The sequence below is a fragment of the Notechis scutatus genome, chromosome 3 (genome assembly GCF_049901735.1).
Source record: "Notechis scutatus isolate UNSWTSFEM ecotype Mainland chromosome 3, rNotScu1.2, whole genome shotgun sequence".
Lineage (NCBI taxonomy): Eukaryota > Metazoa > Chordata > Lepidosauria > Squamata > Elapidae > Notechis > Notechis scutatus.
Genome location: NC_142011.1, coordinates 110,655,065 through 110,676,861, shown reverse-complemented (window position 1 = coordinate 110,676,861; position 21,797 = coordinate 110,655,065). Strand labels below are relative to the sequence as shown.

General features: G+C 40.7%; 2 protein-coding genes across 7 annotated transcripts in view; both read left to right on the top strand.

The window, feature by feature from the left end:
- The window catches only part of LOC113429145 (flavin-containing monooxygenase 5-like), a 41,984-nt gene extending 27,685 nt beyond the window's left edge, over window positions 1-14,299 (top strand). The window contains 4 exon segments of the mRNA XM_087962469.1: window positions 7,722-8,074; window positions 8,744-8,816; window positions 13,198-13,290; window positions 13,292-14,299. Coding sequence (XP_087818595.1) covers window positions 7,722-8,074; window positions 8,744-8,816; window positions 13,198-13,290; window positions 13,292-13,541 — 769 coding nt within the window. The 3' untranslated portion in view covers window positions 13,542-14,299.
- Window positions 14,300-15,597: 1,298 nt separating this feature from the next.
- Window positions 15,598-21,797, top strand: part of NUF2 (NUF2 component of NDC80 kinetochore complex) — a 31,797-nt gene continuing 25,597 nt past the window's right edge. The window contains exons 1-2 of one of the 6 annotated variants that reach the window (XM_087962473.1): window positions 15,598-15,875; window positions 19,781-19,904. In XM_087962473.1, coding sequence (XP_087818599.1) covers window positions 19,782-19,904 — 123 coding nt within the window. In that variant the 5' untranslated portion in view covers window positions 15,598-15,875; window position 19,781. Of the gene's footprint in view, window positions 15,876-16,353; window positions 16,502-16,588; window positions 16,642-17,035; window positions 17,195-19,168; window positions 19,273-19,780; window positions 19,905-21,797 lie in introns of those variants that run through there. The other 5 variants (XM_087962476.1, XM_087962477.1, XM_087962472.1 and 2 more) reach the window with 5 other exon arrangements.

Here is a 21,797-nt window from a genome sequence, read left to right as displayed (position 1 = left end):
ACCATTTTTGGAAAAAAAAATCTTGCCAAGAAAAATGCAGGGACTTGTTCAGGCAGTCTCCATGGAGTAGACATGATTGAATGGAAGGAAAAAAAATGTAAAAGAGAGAGGAGGGGAAATATTTTTATAAAAGTAGATTTAGGCTATATGGAAAAAAAAATTTGGTCTGGTGTACCTTGTAGGGCTGACAAGTACGACTATCAGTTTGTCTAATCCATCATCAGGCCCTCAGCTACCTACAATTCTGGACTGGACTGCAAACCTCTGAGAGTCTAGGAGCCCTAAACTCTTGTTTGCCCTGAAATAACTGGATCCTAATGATGGATAAAATATCTGATAAAAAACCATCTTTTGTGAATCCAGACTCTGAAGCAGAACTTCAAATACAGCTTTCTCATCCCTTGCAATTATCTGAAGCACCAAGATGAAACCAATTCCCTTTTTGTGCACCTCAGAATTATTCGCTTCTTGCTGTCAAGGTGCAGTGGAAAGCCAGCAATTAAAAATAATGTTACTGAAGAGATAGAAATCTTAGATAGGTTGGAGTGGGGAGGATGGATAATATATGACTGAGGGAGTGTCCCTCCGGCTCTCAAGACATCAATAAGTAATGTGTGGTCCTTGAAGCCAAAACATAGCATTTTCCTTATCTAGAATTTAATTCACAGCTACTAAAATATCTAGTAATTATTTTAAATCTTGTTTCCTGATTGAAAAATTGGATGCTGCTTTTCAGAGTACCAGTCCTGGAAGCTTTAAAGAGATTGTTTTAATAACGTGTTCATTTTAGTGCTCACTGATTCCAGGACTATGACTTTATACAAATGGATATTTAAAATATTTATTTAAATGGCCACCTATCTTATACAGTAATCCTACATGACTCATCCCAAAATCAATAAATCAATAAATCAATTAAAGCATTTCAATCTCTCCTCACCATGGTGCCATGATATCCAATCTTAATGATAATATGAAAATTTTATCAATGGCACAGAATATTTTGATAACCACCTAAGGTAGTGTCAGGCTACAGAACTTTTCCCATTCAATCAACAAGAATGAACTTCTGAAAACCAAACGTATCAAAAGGAATCCTTTATTGAGCTAATTCATCGAGGGATTAAAAGCAGCATCTAACGTGCCTTAGGCATGCAGGGATAGATAAGGGAGTTTAAGACACCTCCCCTTCTCTTGATGTTTATTTAGTAAAACAAAGAGCCAACATGTTTATCCCCTCCCCTCTTCTGAGAACGATCTTTTTTTGAGGTTCCCAGGAGACATCTCCCAGCAGGAATTTGTCTCTTCATCCTGTGGCTGTCTCTTTCAGAGGTGACCGGTTTCCGGGACATCTGGTTTCTGTCCCTCCATAGTATATCATGAGTTATCCAAATTCAATATAAGATTTAATATATCCAGGTTACATCAAAAAGGATTTCTTTTACCAACTCCCCCCCCCTTCTTCCATGAAGAATGGCAGATACATGGATCTGACATCCTGCCCTCATTAAAAAGCAGATAGATGTACCTTGAAAACAAAAATAATGCGTTACACTTTGCAATTTAGGATGGTTTATCAGGGTATTTCAGGTGGAACTTTCGTAGCAATGTGGGCGCTTTTATGTGTCGTTTGGCTACCCACTCATTTTCTGAGGAAGGAAGGTGTTTCCAAGCTACTAAATATTGGGTGGATCCACGGTGTGTGCGCGAATCAAGGATATCTTTAATTTCAAAATATAGTTCCCCAAGTACCATGATGGGAGTTGGAGGTGTGGGAAGGGGGGGTCTCAGGTTTGAAGTGATCTCTGGTTTGAGCTAGCTACAGTGAAATACTGGATGAACCTGCCTAAGTGTTTTGGGAAGTAGAAGCTCTACCGTAACAGGGTTAATAATTCTGGAGATGGGGAATGGTCCAATGAATTTTGACCCCAGTTTCTTAGAGGGTTGTAATGATTTTAAGAATTTTGTGGACAAATATACATGGTCCCCAATCTTGAAAGGTTTAGGATTGCAGCGTTTTTTGTCCGCTTGAACTTTAAAAGCTGCTCTAGCTTCTTGTAAAGCTAATCTTACCACTGGCCACATGGCTTGCAAGTTATTAATCCACTCCTTAAGGGAATGGATTTCAGGTTCCTTGGTGGGTAGTTCTGGCATGGGATTGAATTCTTGGCCTGTGGCTACGTGGAATGGGGTGAAACCCATGCTGCTGTGGACCGTTATTGTATGCTACCTCTGCAAAAGGAAAAAAGTCAGTCCAATTGTCCTGTTGGTAATTAATAAAGCATCTTAAATATTGTTCTAATACACTGTTAACTGTCTCTGACGAGCCATCCATCTGGGGGTGATTGGGTGACGATAACCCCTGGGTGGAGTTTAAAAGGTTTAAAATAGGTTTAAAAATGCCCACCAAAATGTGGATGTGAATTGAACACCCCTAGCAGAGATAATCTGTTGGGGAGCTCCGTGAAGGCAACAAATGTGTATTAAAAACATCTTTGCCAAGGCTTTGGCCATTGTGATCTTTTGGCAAGGGACAAAGTGAACCTGTTTTGAAAAAAAGATCAGTTACAACCCAAATGACAGTATTTCCTGCATTTTCAGGGAGCTCCACTATAAAGTCCATAGAGATCTTTTTCCAGGGTGTTGAAGGTTCTACTACTGTTTGTAGAAATCCAGGGGATTTTCCTTTTTTTCTTTTTGCAGCAGCACAGATGGGGCACTTAGCAACATAGTTTTCAATGTCCTTTTTGAGAGACGGCCACCAAAATTGTCTTTTGATGAGGTGCAGGGTTTTTACAAAACCAAAGTGTTCTGCTATTTTTGAGTCATGGCAGCGTTTCATGAGATCCACCCTCTGGCTTGCCGGGACATAAAGTTTGTTTTCTACCCAGGCTAACCTATCTTTGAGTAAGCATGTGTTTTTGTTAGCCTGGAGCTGGTCATCCTTAAGTAGTGCCTCCTTAAATATTGAAGTTGTTGCATTATCAGTCAGTGATTGTTTCTTCTCTTGTGCCCAGGTGATTACTTTGGTTGCAAGTTGGGTCGGATGGATCATGGGTTTTATAACTTCAATCTTTTTGCTATTGAATTGGGGTTTTCTGGACAGGGCATCTGCCAAAAATTTTTTTCTCCCTGGAAGATATTTGAGAGTGAAATTAAACTGTTTAAAATATTGAGCCCACCTTGCTTGTTTTTCTGAGAGTTTCCATGAAGTTTTCAGGGCTTCTAGATTTTTATGATCAATCCAGACTTCAAAGGGGATTAGGTTCCTTTCCAGGAAATGTCTCCATGTGAGGAGTGCCCATCTTACAGCATATGCCTCTTTCTCCCATATGGCCCATCTTTGCTCTGTTTCCGTCAGTTTTTTGGAGGTTTTTTGGAAGCGCATGGTTGTAGCTGTCCACTTACATTCTTTTGGAGTAGGACTGCTCCAACTGCTGCATCACTAGTGTCTGCTTGGATTACAAATGGTTGCTCGGGGTCCAGGTGTTTCAAGATTGGTTCTACTGAGAACAGACGTGTAAGTTTTTCGAATGCCGCTTGGCATTCCATTGTCCAGATAAGGGGTTGCCTTGGTTTGGGTTTCTCCCCCCCCCCCCCATTCGTTTTTAACAAGTTCGTGATGGGGAGGGTGATATTTGCAAAAGCTGGAATAAACTGGCGATAAAAGTTTGCAAACCCCAGGAAGCTTTGTAGTTATTTGTGAGTATGGGGCAGTTCCCAATCGACCACAGCTTTTACTTTTTGTGGGTCCATCTCTATTCTCTCGTGGGATATTCTATATCTCAGGTAGTCATTTTTTTCTTGGTGGAATTCGCATTTAGAGAGTTTTGCATATAGTTTAGCATCTAAGAGTTTTGTGAGAACTGCTCGGAGTAGCTTGATGTGTTCTTGTATTGTTTCTGTGTAAATTAAAATATCATCAAGATAAACAAGAACCCTTTTATATAAAAATTTGTGGAGGTTCTCATTAATTAATTGCATGAACATGGCAGGTGCTACTTGTAATCCAAAAGGGAGTACTTTAAATTGGTAGCATCCCAATGGGATGTTAAAAGCGGTCTTCCACTCATCCCCTTCCCTTATTCTGATGCGGTAGTATGCCTCTCATAGGTCTAACTTTGAAAAAAAAAAATCCTTTAGAGAGGTGGGCTAACATGTCCTTCATGAGGGGGAGTGGGTACATATTCTCCAACATGATGGCGTTCAGGTTTTGGTAATTAACACATAGACGCCTCGAGCCATCTTTCTTTTCGCAGAATAGTACTGGGGCTGCTATTTTTGGTCGGGTAGGTTCTATGAAACCCCATTTTAGATTTTTATCAATAAATGCTTTGAGTTTTTTTAGTTCTCTGGGGGACATGCAGTACATTTTCGGTTTTGGAGGTAGGATTTCAGTAGGATTTCAGTAGCGCAGTCAGTGGCACCATGGGGTGGGACTTCATTAGAAGCCTCCTCGCTAAATGCTTGGGCTAAATCCTGGTACTCATTGAGGATGTTAATGGGTTCAGCTGGCTGACCGGACATGGCCAGTTCTCTGTTCCCTATCCCCATTCCTTTCCTTTCCCCTGGGCTATTTGCAAATGCTACGTGTTTCTGGAAATGCACGGTCCCTCTCTTCCAATTTATTTTTGGATTCCATTTCCATAGCCATGTGATACCTAGGACTAGTGGCCCTTCCATTCCTGGGGCTACAATGAATGTGAGCATCTCCCTATGGTTCCCTAGTCTTATTTTCAATGGTTCTGTGGCAAACCTGGCTGGCTCCCCCCCCTCCCCATAGTTCCATCTAATTGGCAAAAAGCAATGGGATTTTCCATTTTTTTCAGTTGGATTCCCAATTTCTCTGCTAGGGAGTGGTTGATTAGGCATCAGGTACATCCCGAATCCAGTAATGCTGCAACTTCCTCCCCCTTCCCTTGCCTGGGGATAAACAGTCTTAGACGTAGAGTGATTGGTTCAATTGGGTCGCTTACCAGTGGGTCGTCTTCTGGATCACTTTCAGACTGGTTCAGGTCTCCTCAGAACACTGGGATTCTTCCTCTGGGTTGGGGGGGACCGGAACCTCAGAGCTTCTCGGCTTCTCAGGTCAGTCTCCTTTCCTCGAGGGTTGGATGTTCCAGGTTTCCCCCCGATGGGTGGTCTGGCTTTCTGGCAGGGGTCTTCAAATGGAATTTTGCTATGCAGTGTCCCTCCTTTCCACACTTAAAGCAGCCAGATGGACTTGGGGTCATGGTGGTTTGGGGTTTGAAAAAATCCCACTTTCCCTGGGTGGCGGATTTTCTCCAAAGTTTGCCCCTGTGGTACTGGTTATGGGTCATGTCTATCTCTGCTTCCTCTGCCATCAGGTGCCATTCATGCAGGAGGTTTGGGGCCCCATGGGCCAGGCATGCAGCATACAGGTTTTCATTGAGTCCATCTTTGAACCAACAGACTAGGATATCTTCTGGCCAGTCGACTCGGCCGGCCAGGTCACAAAATTCCTCGGTGTACTCAGCAACCAGGCTTTACTACTCTGATGCAATCGTGGGCTTTTCTATTGGCGAGGGGGTCTTTGAAGCGGTGGCGTAGGGCTGTCATGAATCCATTGAGGTTCCTCAGTTCTGGGGCATTGACGTTGTGGAGAGTCACCATCCATCTGGCTGCTGCCCCTTCGAGGGCCAGGGTGATGACTCGCATTCAAGCCCCCTGGGTCGGGTAATTCTGCCTGTATTCTTGCATGTTGGTGAGGACTTGCGCCAGGAAAAATCCCAGTTTCTGGGGGTCTCCATTGAATTTTACCCCCAAGAGCGGGACCTTTCTTTGCAGTTGTATGTCTCTGTATTGGCCAGGGTTAATCCCCTGCTCTGGGGTGGCAAGCGTTCAGGTACCTGGTATGGCTGCTGGTTCTTCAGCTTGTTCCTCTGCCCAACCATTCTCAGCTGGATCAGGGGCGACGGCTCAGGTTCTCTCAATTTCTGGATCCCTCGCTCTCCTACATTGGTCTCCTGGTACATCCCTCACATTGAGGTCCTCCAGGGCTTCCCTCACGAGGCAATTTATGTACCGTTTCAGTCAGTCATCTGCCGGTGGTTCCTCAACCCATTCTTCCTGATCAGATAGGGTCTCCAGCTCCAATTTCCACCTGGGTTTACAATTACCCCAGGTGAGGGTTACTCCCTTGGTTCTTCCATCCCAGCTGTCTCTCTGTCCTACACCTATAGACCACTGGGGCTTTGTGGAGTTTTTGCAGGCAGCTTCATTGTCTTTGATGGGGTACGCCAAATCAGTGTCTGGCTGGGTAGATATCGATGTTTCTCCCCAGCATTCAGCTTCCCCATGCTCCTTGCTATATTGAGACATTTTTGCAGGGTTCCCTCGGTATAGTGAATTTTTTTAAAAAAGAAATTCCTCTCCGGGTTGACCGCTATTGCAGACTAAGCTTTATGTCAGCTACTGGATTTTTCCCAGTCAACCGAAAAGAATGAACTTCTGATTACTGGATGTTTCAAGAGGAATTCTTTATTGAAATGAGATTATTCCAGCAGGATTCAAAGCAAAGTCTAATGGCTCCCAGGCACGCAGTGGTAGAGAAGGGAAGTTAGGACCCCTCCCCTTATCTTGATGTGTATTTTGTCAAACAAAGACCTAACCTGTTAATTCCCCCTCCCCTTCTTTGGGAACGATCTTTTGAAGAGTTTTTCAGGGATTATCTTCCGGAACTGAAATTTTAATGGTCCCTTCTGCCCTTGCTGTCTCTTCAAGAGGTGATAGGTTTCTGGACACCTGTCCCCCAACCTTCAGTTATATATCCTGTGTTGGTTATACAAATTCAATATAAGATTTAATATATTCAGGTTACATCAGAAAGGATTACTCATACCAACTTCCCTCTCCCCTTCTTCTTCCATTGAAGAATGGAAGATACATGGATCTGACACCTGCTGTTTCCTTTAGTTTTTAGAATAAACCCCCTTTTAATTACAATGTTAAACCTCCTACTATTAATTCTCTTTCTATTCCCCCTTTGCTTAAGTTTCCATTGGTTCAAGTGTTCATTTAAGACGGCTACTTCTTGCATTGATTTCTCTTCTTGATGTTGTTCTTGGTATTTTGAAACCTCCATTTCCAGAAATTGCAATGCAAAACCAAATGATTTACCTTCTTTTTGTAGTATGTCTTTTCTATTTTTAAGTTCCAGTTTAAGGTCCAATAACATTCCTGCCATCTTTAAACAATATTTATAAAGGTTTTCCAACGTAAATCGAATGGATCAAAGTTTTAAAATAGAAAGGAATATTCATAAACAATTCCCCTCTCCACTAGATGGCACTCTTTGTTGTGTTTGAAGTCAATTCTCCTTTTTCCCGATCCTTCACTCATTCAATGATTTTAAAGTTCCGGTATCAGTAAATCCAAATATTAATTTTCAAATTTTATTTTCCACCTTGACACAGCCCAGTCCAGCTATAATATACCTGTTTGGTGTCAGGGTTGTATATTTAATTATTTCAAATACAAGTTTCTTCTTCCAGCTTCTTCCTTTTCACTACAAAGCCACTTCATCTGTCAGAATTTTTTCTTAATTACTTTGTCCGCCACTTAAATCCACTTTCATAACGATTTTAAAAGTTGTACTTTTTCTGATCACCCTTTCTAATGTTGCTTTTGGAAGAGTTTCTATTGATATTGTGTTAGCTCCTTTGTGTATCACTATCAACATTTTGTTTTTTCTCTTACAGATTTAGCAGCCAGCATCCAACTGTCAATGATGAACTCCCAAATTGCATTATTTCAGGGAAAATTGTCATGAAATCAAACATCACAGAGTTTACTGATACTGCTGCCATCTTTGAAGATGGTTCCAAGGAAGAGGATATCGATTGTGTTATTTTTGCTACAGGATACAGTTTCTCATTTCCTTTCCTTGGGAACGTTATGGGAGTTGTTGAAAATAATATCTCCTTATATAAGTTTGTCTTCTCACCTCAACTGGAGAAACCCACACTAGCAATCATTGGTCTTGTGCAGCCACTGGGGGCCATCATGCCCATTGCAGAACTACAAGCTCGCTGGGCTACACGTGTCTTTAAGGGTAAGGTCTTTCAAAGTTTGTCTGGATCAAGATTCTTCAAACTTGGCAAGTTTAAGACTTGTGGACTTCAACTTCCAGAATTCCTGAGCTAACATGACTGGAGGGCGAATTCTGGGAGTTGAAGTCCACAAGTCTTAAAGCTGTCAAGTTTGAAGACCCCTGGTCTGGATTATCAATGTACTAATCTTGGGCACTGGGTTCGCTATATTTATCATGGTTAACTGAAGTGTACTGAAATAATCCAATTGCTTGAGTTTACACAACATGCCAAATGATAAGCAATTATGCCAGCTGAATTATCATAACAATCTGAACAACACATCAAGTGAAACCAGCAATACTTTCAGAACCAAGCTAGAAATGATATTTTGATGGTACTGGGCATTTATTTTCTGGCATTAAAATATTTATCTAATGAGAGCTGCCATTGGAGAAACTTCCTCATATGGACTATCTTCAGAAATCTTCCTATTTGATCAGCCAATCTTAATTACGAATAGAATATCATAGAGGAAAAGATGATTCCATCCATTCTGGATAGGATGTTTTAATTTAGCTGAATAATAGTGTTTTCAGAAATTCTTTGTTTTCATTTCCCTGTCTTTAGAAACCTTCCTTCCTTTAGATCCATGAAAGTATTGTCTCTTAATTTTTGACCCACTTTTTTAGGGCTTGCTGAGCTGCCATCAACAAGTGAGATGATATCTGATATTACTGTTAAGAAGTTTTCCATGGCAAAAAGGTATGTGTTTCAACTGTTGAAATGTGTATCAGTCTTCTAATAATTACTTTAAGCATAATAATTGGTAAACATGTCGATTGGATAGGTGATCTTCTGTCCTATAACGTATTTGCAGACTTTTCTAAGCAGGTGACACTGTCAGGCTTCCCGACACTAAAGCCTCTTAGAGACATCCATAAGAGGCAGAAACTAAATCTTTACTATATTTCAGAACAGTCAGTTGATATTCACTGAGCCATTGAAGCTCAGTGATAGATTTTTTCCTAGATGAAATCCAGCATTTTCCCCCATGTCCATTCTTTTCGTAATGGAGCTCTGAGAACTCAGATGTCTATGCACTAAGGCCCAAAGTATGAGAATCAAACAGGGTGAACTTTAAGTCCTAGTACATGAGGGCAGTACAATATTGTTTCCATTACCAGGACTTGGTGGGATGAAGCCCATGATTGGAATGTATTGTTAGAAGGAGATAAATTGTTTAAAAGAAAGACCTAACAAAGGAGGAGGTAGAGTTGGATTATATGTAAGAAATTACTGCACCTCTACAGAAATGTACAAAAACGAAGATGAAAGCCTTTTTTCAATGCATTTGGGTTAATATAACATTTATTGTCACTTTTTTCTGTCAACACATTGGCACACATTAAAAATGAAACTCTGTTGTTTGCTCTCAAAACAGTACACACACACACACACACAGAGTATATATATTAATCATGGTCAATTTTGAATACATAGTGGAAAAACAAATCTTGAGCCTTAACAAGGTCGATACTACCATGTTTCCCTAAAAATAACACCCGGTCTTATTTTCTTTTGGGTTTGAAAATAAACACTTGGGCTTATTTTTGTGGAGGTCTTGATTTTTTTTAATAGTCCCCATTAACATTTTTATTGAGCTCTATAACAACAACAACAACAACAATAATAATAATAATAAAACTTCTTTATTTGGGGTCACAGACCAAAACACAAGTACAACAAAAGAACATGGGAAAACTAATCATGAACAATTGGTCACCAAAAATCTGACTAAGGGGAATTACAGTGTTCTCCTCTGATGGTTCTTAAAAAGCTCTTTAAAAAATTGGAAACCAAAGAAGTGATATATGAGGAGCTATCCCCTAGACAATATAAGAACAAATTACTAACACTGGGTCTAGAAGGGTCTATTTCAAGGACAGTAACTTAGATCTGCCTGCGTTATACATAGGGCAATATAAAAGGACATGCTCCACAGTTTCAACCTCAGCTCTGTCACAGGGGCATAGCCGCTTTATTGAGTTATAAATAGAGGTGGTATTCAGCTAGTTTGGACCATTCGGGTGAACTGGTAGCAGAAATTGGTAGGACCGGCAAACACCACCTCTAGCTGGCCCTGGCCCCACCTGCCTGGTCACCTCGTCGCTGCTCAGCCCTGCCCGCTTGCTGCCTGCCCCGCCTGCCTACCCGCTCGCCTCCCCCCCTCTCGCCCCGCCTGCCTGCTCAACCCACCCCACCCAGTCACTCCTCATCTTGCTTGCCGCGGCATTGCAAACCTACCTTCGCCTGCCATTGCTGCCTACCTTCTGCCGCAGCCCTGATCTCCCTGGGTGAGTTATTGTGCAAGCCCTGGTCGAGTCGACTCCTGGCGTGTCCTACCTGTTTCTGCTGCCACAAGCCCCAGTTGAGTGCTGACTCCCAGTCCGGCCTAGGCCGCTGCACGCCCCCCCATCTCCGGGCTTGATTGGCTTGCTTTGCTGCCAGTGTCACGTTTCCATCACATGCGGTGCTCGCAGTGTGGCTAGCTAGCTGCCCCGCCCCACTGTACTCAGCCTCCAGTGCTGCTTCCAATGCTTCCCGGCACTTCCTGCCCCTTCCCACTGTTCCCGGCATTTCCTGTGTTTCCCGGAACTTCCCATGTTTCCCAGATCTTCCCGCTTGCCTCTGAATGCTGTCTGAGAAGCCACATTGCTCTGCTGGCTGGAAGAACGGGGAGAGTGTTATCCCCTTGGCTGGGAGGCTGCATGGCTATGCTGGCTAAGAGAACTGGGAGGGCGTTTTTCCCTCTGGCCAGGAAGCCACATGGTTGTGCTGGCTGCGAGAACGGCAGAGCGCTTTTCCCCTGGCCGGAAAGCTACATAGCCACACTGGCTGGGACAACAGGAGAGCCTTCTCTCCCCTGGCCAGGAAGCCACATGGCTACGCTGGCTAGGAGGATACTTGCCTCATGCAACATTGCTCACCTGCCTTGCCAGTGTGTGTCAGAAGAAAGGGAAGCAAAAAGTTCAGCCAAATCTCCTCTTTCTCAGGCATACATGCAGAGAATACCTTCTGCAAGGAGAGGGCGCGGAGTGAGTCCCTCCGGTGCCATGAGATGTGCGCACGCTCCGTGTGTATGCCCGAGAAGGAGGAAAAGTCTTGGCTGAACTTTTCTGCCTCCCTTCGCAGCGGAGCTGCTCAGAAGGCAGCAGGACCTTTAAGGTACTTCGATGCAGGAGGGAGAGAGGGACCAAAAAGGAACAGGCAGCCGCAGGAGCTGCCTTCCGAGCATCTCCACTGGGAAGGGAGGCAGAAAAGTTCAGCAAGTCTTCTTCTTGAGCATACACACAGAGCGTGCACACATCTCATGGCGCCAGGATCTTCTGTGAGGAGACGGCACATGGACGAGTCCCTCTTGCACCATGAAATGGGTGCACGCTCTGTGTGTATGCCCGAGAAGGAGGAGAAGAGTTGCCGAACTTTTCTGCCTCCCTTCGCAGTGCGAAGGCAGCTGCCGCAGTCTGCCTCTTTAAGGTACTTCGATGAGCTGGTGTGGTTCTTTACTTGGGTAGCCCGACGGCGCCACAGCGCCTGCAGTAGAAGCAAGCAATGTTGCAACAATGAAGTACAGTAAGATTTGACGGTGCAGAAATTGGTCCGTACAAAAATAGTGCATCTCTGAGGGGCTTCTGACCAAAAGAAACAAACAAACCAACACCACCGCAAAACAAAACCATTCGGCAGGCAGACTCGGCAAGCAGTCGCAATCTTCAGATTGGCTTTTATTTTGTCAGGGGAGGTACGTAGGGAATCACCCTGTCTCTGCAGCATCGGTCATGTGACTGAGTGGGCGGGGCCAACTCGACATCACTCACAGCAAGGTGCCACCCCACCATGCCATGAGTGACATTGAGTTGGCTACGCCCACCCAGTCACATGACCACCTAGCCACGCCCACAGAACCGGTGGTAGTAAATTTTAAATCCCACCACTGATTATAAAGTATTATAAAATATAAAATACAAAGGAAATAGAAAAGCGGAGAGGGGAAAGAAAAGTTAGAAAAGGTAAGAAAGAAAAAGAACCATTGACCTCTGAGTCTCTCTGTTACAGTAAAATAAGGCATTAACATCAAATCACATCACAGCTTTTTGCTTTTTCATAACAATATGAGCAAGCCATTTCTATAAAAATCTATCAGTCTAATTAGTAAAACCCAAAATCAGAGTTTCATTCTTCTCCACATCAAGCACAAAGTTCAGAAGCAGTCTCCATGTGGAAACAAAAGTACTTATATTCTTTTCTTTAATCAAAGTGGTCAGTTTTGCCATTTCAGCCAACTCCATCAACTTCTGCAACCATCCTTAGAAGGAATTGAAGCGTCCTTCCATTTTTGTGCATACAATAGCCTTGCTGCTGTCAACATATATAATAACAAAGTTCCAATTTTTTCTCTACTTCTTTTTCCATTAAACACAAAAGGAAAATTTCTGGTTTCATTTTCATCTGCGTTTTCACATTTTTTTGTATTAAAATATGAATCATATGTTTATACATCTTAGATAACTTATCTGTGTTAAATACCAACAATACATTATCTTATACATTTGTTCTTTTAGATTGTAATTTAATGTGAATTTTAAACTTCATCCACATATTTTCCCATTGTTCAAGTATCACATTGTATCCAAAGTTCCTTGCTCAGTGAATCATATAATATTCATTTTCCAAATTTAAGTTCAATAACATTTTATTGATTTTAGTAATAATATATTCATCGTTGCCACATAATGGAATTTCCAATTCATTTTTAACAAAGTCAAATCCATTTTTTATCCAGTTTAAACCCTTCTCTGAGGTCAGGTATCTTCTAGGTATCTTCATCCTTGCAGTCCCTGTCCTCTGGAACATCTGCACTAAGAAACACTTGGCCCCACTCCCATGTTTAAAAGAGCCTTGAAAATCTGCTTTCTCCAGACCTTGGGTTTTCTATGCTATACTCTTCTTCATTGGTTGTTCTTTCTTTTGCTGTTTGAGTTTTATAAATTGTATGTTGTTATTGTTTTTACTATAAGCCATCCAGGCATTATAGAGTTGGACTGCTTTGTTAATCATTTCTCCTCCTGCTTGTCTTTTTTAGATATGTGAAAAGTCAACGCCACACCATCCAAGTGGACTTCATAGATTATATGGATGAACTGGCTTCTCTGATTGGGGTCAAGCCCAGCATATGGTCGGTTTATCACAGATCCTAAGCTGGCCCAGGAGCTTTTCTTTGGGGCATGTACTCCGTATCAGTATCGCTTGCAAGGGCCAGGAAAATGGGAGGGAGCCAGGAAAGCTATCCTGATGCAGCATGAACGGATCTTGAAACCCTTGCAAACCAGGCTAGTTACTCAATCAGACAACAATGCCTTAGTGCCCCTTTGGTTTAAGTTAGTTGGCCTTCTTCTCCTGTTTGCTGCAATTTGGGCTTATTTTTGAATCCACAGAAGTCCTATTCTCCTAATGCCAATCCCAACCTACATAGATTTTGGCATTACAATTTCATCTTTGTGCCTTTAATAATTTACCGATTAAGTCTGCACATATAAACAGACTTTATTTCTCTAAAAGTAGCAACATTTTACTATATTATGTGTAAGTTTCACCCATAAATGATTGTTAATATTTCTTGTTAGGGGACATGTTGAGGTAATTCCCCGTTAGGAGAATGAGTGCGACCAGGGAAACGTAGTGAGAGTAGTGAAGAATAACACACAACTAGCACACAGATACACTATATAGTAAAATGTAGGTTTTTACTTCCAATAAACATTTAAGCAAAGTCCGAACAAGCAGTCCAAGTCATTCATAGTTAAAACAGTCAGTTTTCAGTCCAGGGATAATCCAAATAACAAAGTCCAGTATCAAAAACAGTTCAGTAACAGACTTACATCAAATCCAAGACGAACTATGATCAGTAAACAATCAATAGTCAATAGGAACCAGAACAACAGAACAGGAACTGAACAACCCAGGTTTCTGGCTCCATCTTATGGCCATTTGAGGAACCATATCCAATTACAGTTTTAGCATTCTCTTAAAGAGACTGTCTTAAAATGTCTATCCTGGTTTATATATTTTCCAACCCAACTAACTGTTAGGTGACTTACATTCCTAACAGGACAGTTTTGTGTTATTCATTTTATTGAGTGTACTTTTATTGGTGAATGATAATAAAGCTCCGTCTGTTTCATATATTTCTGTTATCCTTCTATTCATGTAAGTCAGTTTTGCTAGATGGGAATGCATTTTCTTAAATGTAAAGCAAAGTAATCTGCCTAAGTATAACCCGTATTACTTGGAACTTGCCTAGAAATGTCACTTTCCCTGCAATAAAATATTTGTAAACAGAGAGATGTTATAACTATATCTGAATGGAGCAAAGACATAAAAAAAAGACTGGGTAATTTTTAATGTAATGTACCTGTTTCCTTTGTTGCCCTAGATTCTCTGATAGATTTCACACATATTCTAAGTCAGAGGTCTCCAAACTTGGCAACTTTAAGACTTGTGGACTTCAACTCCCAGAATTCCTCAGCCAGCATCGCTGGCTGAAGAATTCTGGAAGTTGAAGTCCAGAAATCTTAAAGTTGCCAAGTTTGGGGATGCCAGTTCTAAGTGGTAGAAGTGGGAATGATGTTTCAGATAGGAGAAAAGCTACATTTCTGTACAATTTCCCCACCCCTCAGTGTTTGCCAAGCAGTGTAAATCATTCTCTGTGAATTTTCCAGTTATAATGAATCCAGTTTTGGGTTGTGTTTGCAGGAGGTGGTGGAAAGACATGTTTAGGAATATGGAGTGTTACAGTAGTACCTCAGTATTCGACTGCTTCAAAACTCATCATATTTGATACTCCATGCATTTTGACATGAAAATGTTGCCCTAGTCCTTGGCCTTTGTTTAGTACTCAGTGCTAATAGGAAGAGGGGACGGTTGTGGGGAACAGACAAGAGGGAGATGAAATTTTGTCTGCTTGCAAAGGGAATGGTTTGAAATGGAGCTAATCACTCCGATTCAAACTGTCCCCTTTGCAAGCAAAGCAAGCTTTGAGTCTCTGGACCGGGAAACAGAGAAAGAAACTGGGAACTAGAGTTGCAAGAAACACTGGGCTAAATTGGAAACTCGAATTTGAAACTTGAAATTTGAATTTGCCTGGAATCAGGCATATCAAATTAATTGAGACAAAGAGAACAACTGTTTAATGGGAATTTTAATATTGTTATTTTATTAAAAGTCTACTCATGAACCTGTTGGAAGAAATGTCCATCTGGGTTCAGTTCCAGTGGGAAGACAGACACTGGAAACATGGAGACTGCATGGAAAAATGGTTTAATTGTGAACAGACCACATTGAGGTCCTGGGCAAAAAAACCCCACATTGTTGAGAGAGGGAGAGAGATTTATACCCTCGGTTGGGCGTTGAACTTGCTTCCTGTTCTTGTGGCAAGAAATGTATCCTGATTGGTTGTTAAAACTCCCATGGGGCCACGCAGGGGTAACTTTGTAGGTTGTCTTGAGTCCCAAGCTTGGTTGAAGTCTTGCTGGGTGATGTAATGAAGGGGCTTTGGGCAATTCCTATTATGGCTTAATGGCTTGGATCTGAGTGACCTGGAGCTAAACATCTTTTGTCTTGTAGATAGGATGGCTGTCTTTCTGGAGCTATTAAGAAAGGTGGGGGCTGCTCTCCAACAGCATGTTTCTCCTTTTCTCATCCAGAGAAGTATAATATTCTGCCTTTTTAATATTTCCTAGAATATTTCATTCTTCTAGAAGGGTAAGTGCTAATTTTCTACAAACCTATGTGATATTCTTGAATGTTCAAGGTTCTACTGTAATTTCTTTTTGTAATATATGAAACGGGATACTGAATTCCTACTTTGGGTTCTATTCCAGATTTTTTTTCTTTATCAAAATCATCTATTAATGTATTTGAAACTATTCATTGTTAGGTGTTTTTCCAGTGAAACCGGTCTGTCAGGGCAACCTGCTATGGGACAGAGCATACTGCTTTCGCCTTTCAGCCCTAATCCATAAGCCTCCACAGGCAGTCGCTTTTGTGACAAATTGTTTTTGTGTTGAATCAATATTTTACTGACAAAGAAATAAAGGCAGTCCTCTAGTCCATTTCAAGTTATATTCAATATTATATATATTTCAAGTTATATCCAAGCCATACCCTATCATTGTTAGGGTTAGGGTTCTCTATTTGTAGCAGATTAGCACCATCCTGTGGCCTCTTCCAGTTTTGCGGTTTGGATATTTAAAATGTAAGCGTTTTTTTCCTGCTGCTTTTGCTTTTCTTTCTTAATAAGCTTTCGTTTTTTTAATCTCTGACAAGGCTGATCTATCCCCCAAGGAGGAAAAGATAGGCTGAAAGATCTGGTGATCTGCCTGTACAATGTAAGAAAAAGGGGCTAATATTTTTTTTAAGTATATTCGTTTTTATTTATCCCCCTTTAATCTCCAGAAAGGCAACACCACAGGTTGTGAGAGCCCTAGCTCTTTCAAACATCAGGGGGAAGTGGAAGACACGAGTAGAGGTATATAAAGCGGTGGCACTGGGATCCATCAAGCTGCTGACTCAAAGCAGGAAGCAGTACTGGGATGTGAAGACACAGATGATTTACTTGGGAAGGGGCGGGTGGGGGGACAGCGGGCTTTAGAGATCTCCAGGTCTCCATTTTTGAAGCTCAGCTTTTAGGAAGTTACTATGCCGATTTCCCTCTTGCGTTATATAGCTGGGTGGAAGTCGTCTATACCAGCCTTGTTCTGCTCTCCAAGAAAAGCAGTCTGTACATATTAAGAAAAAAATAGAGCAGAAAAGGAGATTTCCTACTCCTTCCACATTCCCCGGTAATACAAAGTCTTTATCAGACCAACGAAACGGCCGAAAGCCAAGACAAAGACTACACTTGCCTTTTCGCCGTGACGCAATGCTACGTTACAGGAGGGGGTGGAGCTCCCGCCAGATTTGAACGGTGCATTCCGTTTGCGATGGTAATGGGGGATTATTAAAAGTTTTCCCCCTCCGTTCGACCGTCGTCTGTGTTTTCAGGAGCGTAGCTATCTGCGGGGAAGAGACGCTGCCTCCATGTAAGAGCAACTCCGGCAGGGCCAGGTTTTCTTGACTTGCAAAAAGGGCAGGGAACAGCCTTCACACTTCAAATGGGCGTCCATGCCTTGAAGAGGATGGCTGTATTTTTCTAAACTTGCTCAGGAGCCCCCGGCTTCCGGGGTGAGGGATGAGAAGAGTTCCTGAATGTTGGGGGGTGGGTGGAGGTTGGCATCGGGAGAGGTAGTATACTTCTAAGAGATGGGGTCATCTGGTGGATGGTGGAAGGTGAAGAAGTAGCTCTTTTATGTAAACTCAAAATATACATTTTTGTTTCGACAATCCTACCCGTTTTATTGTTATGTAACTGTTATTATTTAATTTATATCCCTCTTCATTATTTTTATAAACAACTCAAGGTGACAAACCTCTAATAGTACTGTCTCCTATCTTCTCCACAGGAACAACCTTTTGAAGGTGGGGTTTCCCATCAACTTTTTAATGTATAATTCAGGGGGGGAAATGTACTTAATACTCTTGCCTACTACAGTATTTTCCTTGTAACAACAACTCTGAGGTGAATTTGACAGAGTGACTACCCAGAATCACTGAGCCAACTCTCATGACCAAGGGAGGGTCACAATCTCCTGCTTTCTAGACCAGCTTCACCACTACATCCCACTGATTCCCTAGTCTAGTTTCTTTCTGTCTGGCCTACAAACTGCAAGAGGTTTTGAAGTTTTTAAAAACCAGCCCCTGTGCCTCAGTACTACTTTTTCCCTGAGATGGCAAGAAAAGCCTTGCAATTCTGAGGGATGATAATGCTATCTGAACTTGCTGAGGCAACTTCAGGATTTTCTCTACTGAGTAACTTTGGTGATTATTAACCGCTGTTATACAGCATACAGAGATATAGCACTGGGACTACGATTACTTTACAAATCTGTAGTGTCTTGGAGAGCTAGGAATAGCATCTTTTTTAATGTAATAAAACTTGGAATGTCTTTTCAAAATAGGCTTTTCCAAGTCTATTGTGTTCTGGGTTAGTTATTTTTTATGAAATCATCATAAAGCCAAGGGGAAAGAATAAAATATTTAAATAAGTAACTTTGAAATAAAGCTTTGAATTTACCTGGCCATTACATCTAATTCAAAGTAGTATTTTTTCCTTGGATTAATATAATATTCTCAATTCTCATACCATCAAATACTTCAATTAGCAGCTTTGTAAAAGGAAATAGCTGATACCTAAACAACATTAAAAGTAATTTTTTACTTAATAATTTAAACTTACAAAGTAAGATTTAAATAGATTTAAGAACAATTTTCAAAATCTTTTTCCAAGAAAACTCACAACTTTTCTAACTGCACAATAAAAGATACTGTTTATGTAAGTCTGACTCGTTCCATGAATTCTGATTTTCCAATTTAACTCTGTTTTGGCTCATAAATTACCGTAGATTGAGAGAAATCTCTTGACTCTTTATGTGTATAGTGAAGTGAGCTACACTTAAATAACCCTTCATATTTGTTCATTGTGTTGCTACAGCCTATGCCATATAATATATCCTATGTATACTGCACTGAAGTACCTTGACTTATCTGCATTACATTTGATTGAAATGCTTTCTTGATGTATTCTGTTATAGCTACTTGGATTGCCCTTTATGTATTATAGCAGGTTTTGATCGTACTATTTTGATCCTGGGAGATAATTTATGGTATGAAGTGGTTTTATGCTGATTCTGGTGACTTCAGATCATGATTGTGTAGGGTTTTTTTTAAGGATAGAAGCTAACTTTTGGACTTTCCCCCCCAGTCTTATAGCTTTTATATACACAGGTTATATTTTACCAAGCATTAACCAAGCCTAACCATGCTTTAGTTTTGACCCAAGACAATACACATAATCAGAACAGGCTGATTGGTTCTGTAGTTTCCAGGGTCTTTTTTTTTTTTTTTTTGGCTTCCTTTTTGAAGATGGGAACCACATTAGCTCTTTTCCAATCCTCAGGTAATTCTCCAGTGTTCTGGGATTTTTGAAAGATATGATACAATTGTTCTGAGATAACTTCTTCCAGCTCCTTCAGAACTCTGGGACGTAATCCGTCAGGTCTCGGTAATTTATATTTGTCAAGATTCGATAGGTGTTTTCTAACCATTTTCTTGGTTATTTTAATTTTTATTTCTGTCTTTTATGGTTAGGTTTTTAGTAGGCTGGGCTATAGTTTCGTTTTGTGTGAAGACTGATGCAAAGAATGAACTTAAGCAGTTCTACTTGCTCTCTGCTCTGCTGCCTGTTACTTTCTTGCCATCTTCTCTCTTAAGTGGACCGACTGTTTCCTTGACTTTTTTCTTGTAATTTATATGTTGAAAGAAACTTTTTAAAAAATTCTCTTTCACTTTTGTTGCAAGTCTTTGTTCATTTTTCCTGACTTCATCTATGCTTTCCTGACTTCATCTTTGCAGATTCTGGCTAATACTCTGTCTTAGTTATGTGTCCCTCTTTCCATTTTTTGTATTTGTCCTTTTTGTCTTTCAAGCAAGATTGGCCAAGTGCTGCTACATGCAAGGATTTGTTTGTTTATGCAATTTTTACATTTACATAATATTTTTATTTTTTGCAGGATGGATAGTTGTACTTTTCCAAGATACAGTGACAATGACATTGTGGTACACATTCGCAATTGTTTATTGAGTGGAAATGAGGCTAAAACTTTTTCAAAAAGTGATTTATTTCCAAATGTGAAGGTAAGAGTTTCTAACATTCAGTGAAATTGGAGTTCAAAAGTATAGTATATACATCGCATGTATGCTTTATTTTTTTTTTGGTGTTTTCAAGTCAGTTTTTTACTCCTGGCAACTGAAAACCAAAACCCTGAAGTTTTATTGGCAAGTTTCTTGGAAGTTGCTTGCCATTGCCTGCTGCGTTGGATGAGAGAAAAACACTGGCCCTGTTGGTCTTGTTTCTTCAATCTTCTGGATAAACGAAACACTAGAAAGACTACTCAATTTTTTGACATTCAACAGATACGTTAACAGATATTAATGAAGTCTCATTAATCATGTCTTGCCAAGAAGGTTCTACAATTTAATTTAAGAGGAAATAGATCTGTATCTAGAAATCATCTTGGTTTACTATTCTGTAATTCACCTCACCCTAATAATAGCATTTTTTAATTTCTTATCCAAATGCTCTTGATTGAAGCTTTGTGCTAAGATTCCTGGATCTTTAAACATGGTTGCATGTATTTCACATATAGCACCACTGCTCCCTTATGTCTGGCCTATTTATTACACCCTTGCATGCTAGTCTTACATTTCATCCCACCAAATTTCAGTGACCATTAAATCGTATTTCCCTCCTGCATTAAGACTTTCAGTTCCTACTTCTTCCCATACGTCACATATTTCTATAGAATCACTGGGAAACTTGGGTCCACTGACAATTATCCCTTTATTTTCACATGGATCAATCAAAAGCGGTAGTTGTCAGTGGATTTAAAGAATCAGAAGCCTTTTGATCACAAGGAAAAAGGGCGTATCTTTGGATATCCATTGAGTTTAATAAATTCTGCTTTATCACCACAACATAGCCCTTAATAGAGGCTCTAACTCATGTTCAGAAAGATTTGAACTGCATCATTTCCAGCACTTCAGGCTCTTCTTTACATGTTTCATCTCCCTCAACTATTTTATAAATTAGGAAGATTTCCAGGAATTCCTGAGTTTGGGTGTGATCCAATCAAAAGATTCTGCAACCCTCTCATTCTTTGGGCATCAGTTGGATGAGCAGCGTATCCTCAGAGACAATCCCAAGCTCCTTCTGAGGCCCAAAGGTGTGCATCAATTGCGTGGGGTGGACCAGTCTAAAAGATCCTGTCTCCCTGCGGTGGAGGACAGTGCCAGAGAACTGCATTATTCATCAGTTAGCAGTCTAGCCATTAGACATTAAACTTAATATGAGTTATGATTATATGAGATGAAAAGGGAGGTTTAGGCTACTGGATCCAATGTCAGTTATCCTTTGTCATTCCCTCTGCTCTGTGAATCTACTGTTTTATCTTTTTTTTTTTTTGCAATGTCTTTCCTTGTGGACAATCAAAACCTGTTTTTGCCACAAAGGCTTGAAAACTTCCTCAGTTTTTATTACAGAAGTCTATATTTCTTTTGCCTGATTGCCAGTTCATTTACCAAACTTACCAAACTTCATTGGCAAACGCCTTTTTGCTCTTCCTGTTCTTTTGCCCAGTAAGCCCACTCTTTGGAACCTTCCTGGAGGAATATTAAAAAATAATTAATTTCTACTAATTAATTTTCTAATTATACAAAACAATTATTCAGTGACTTGAAGTGGGCAATCACCAATTATTTAGAACATGTCCTTTTTATCTTAAATAGTTGAACCTTTAGAACTTTCAGTGTTGCCACAATTCTCATTTCTTCCTTGTGTTAAAATGGCATTTCTCACAACAATAATCCTGTGAAGTAGATTGGACTAAGAGTGACTGGCCTTAAGTCACTTATTGTGTTTGCAATATGGAGGGATGTCTTTGAACCTGGGTCTTTTCAGAGCTGTCTTACGTTCTAAATATGCCTAAAGTTGACTTGAGAGATATGTAGTTTCAGCCTCTAAAATGAAAG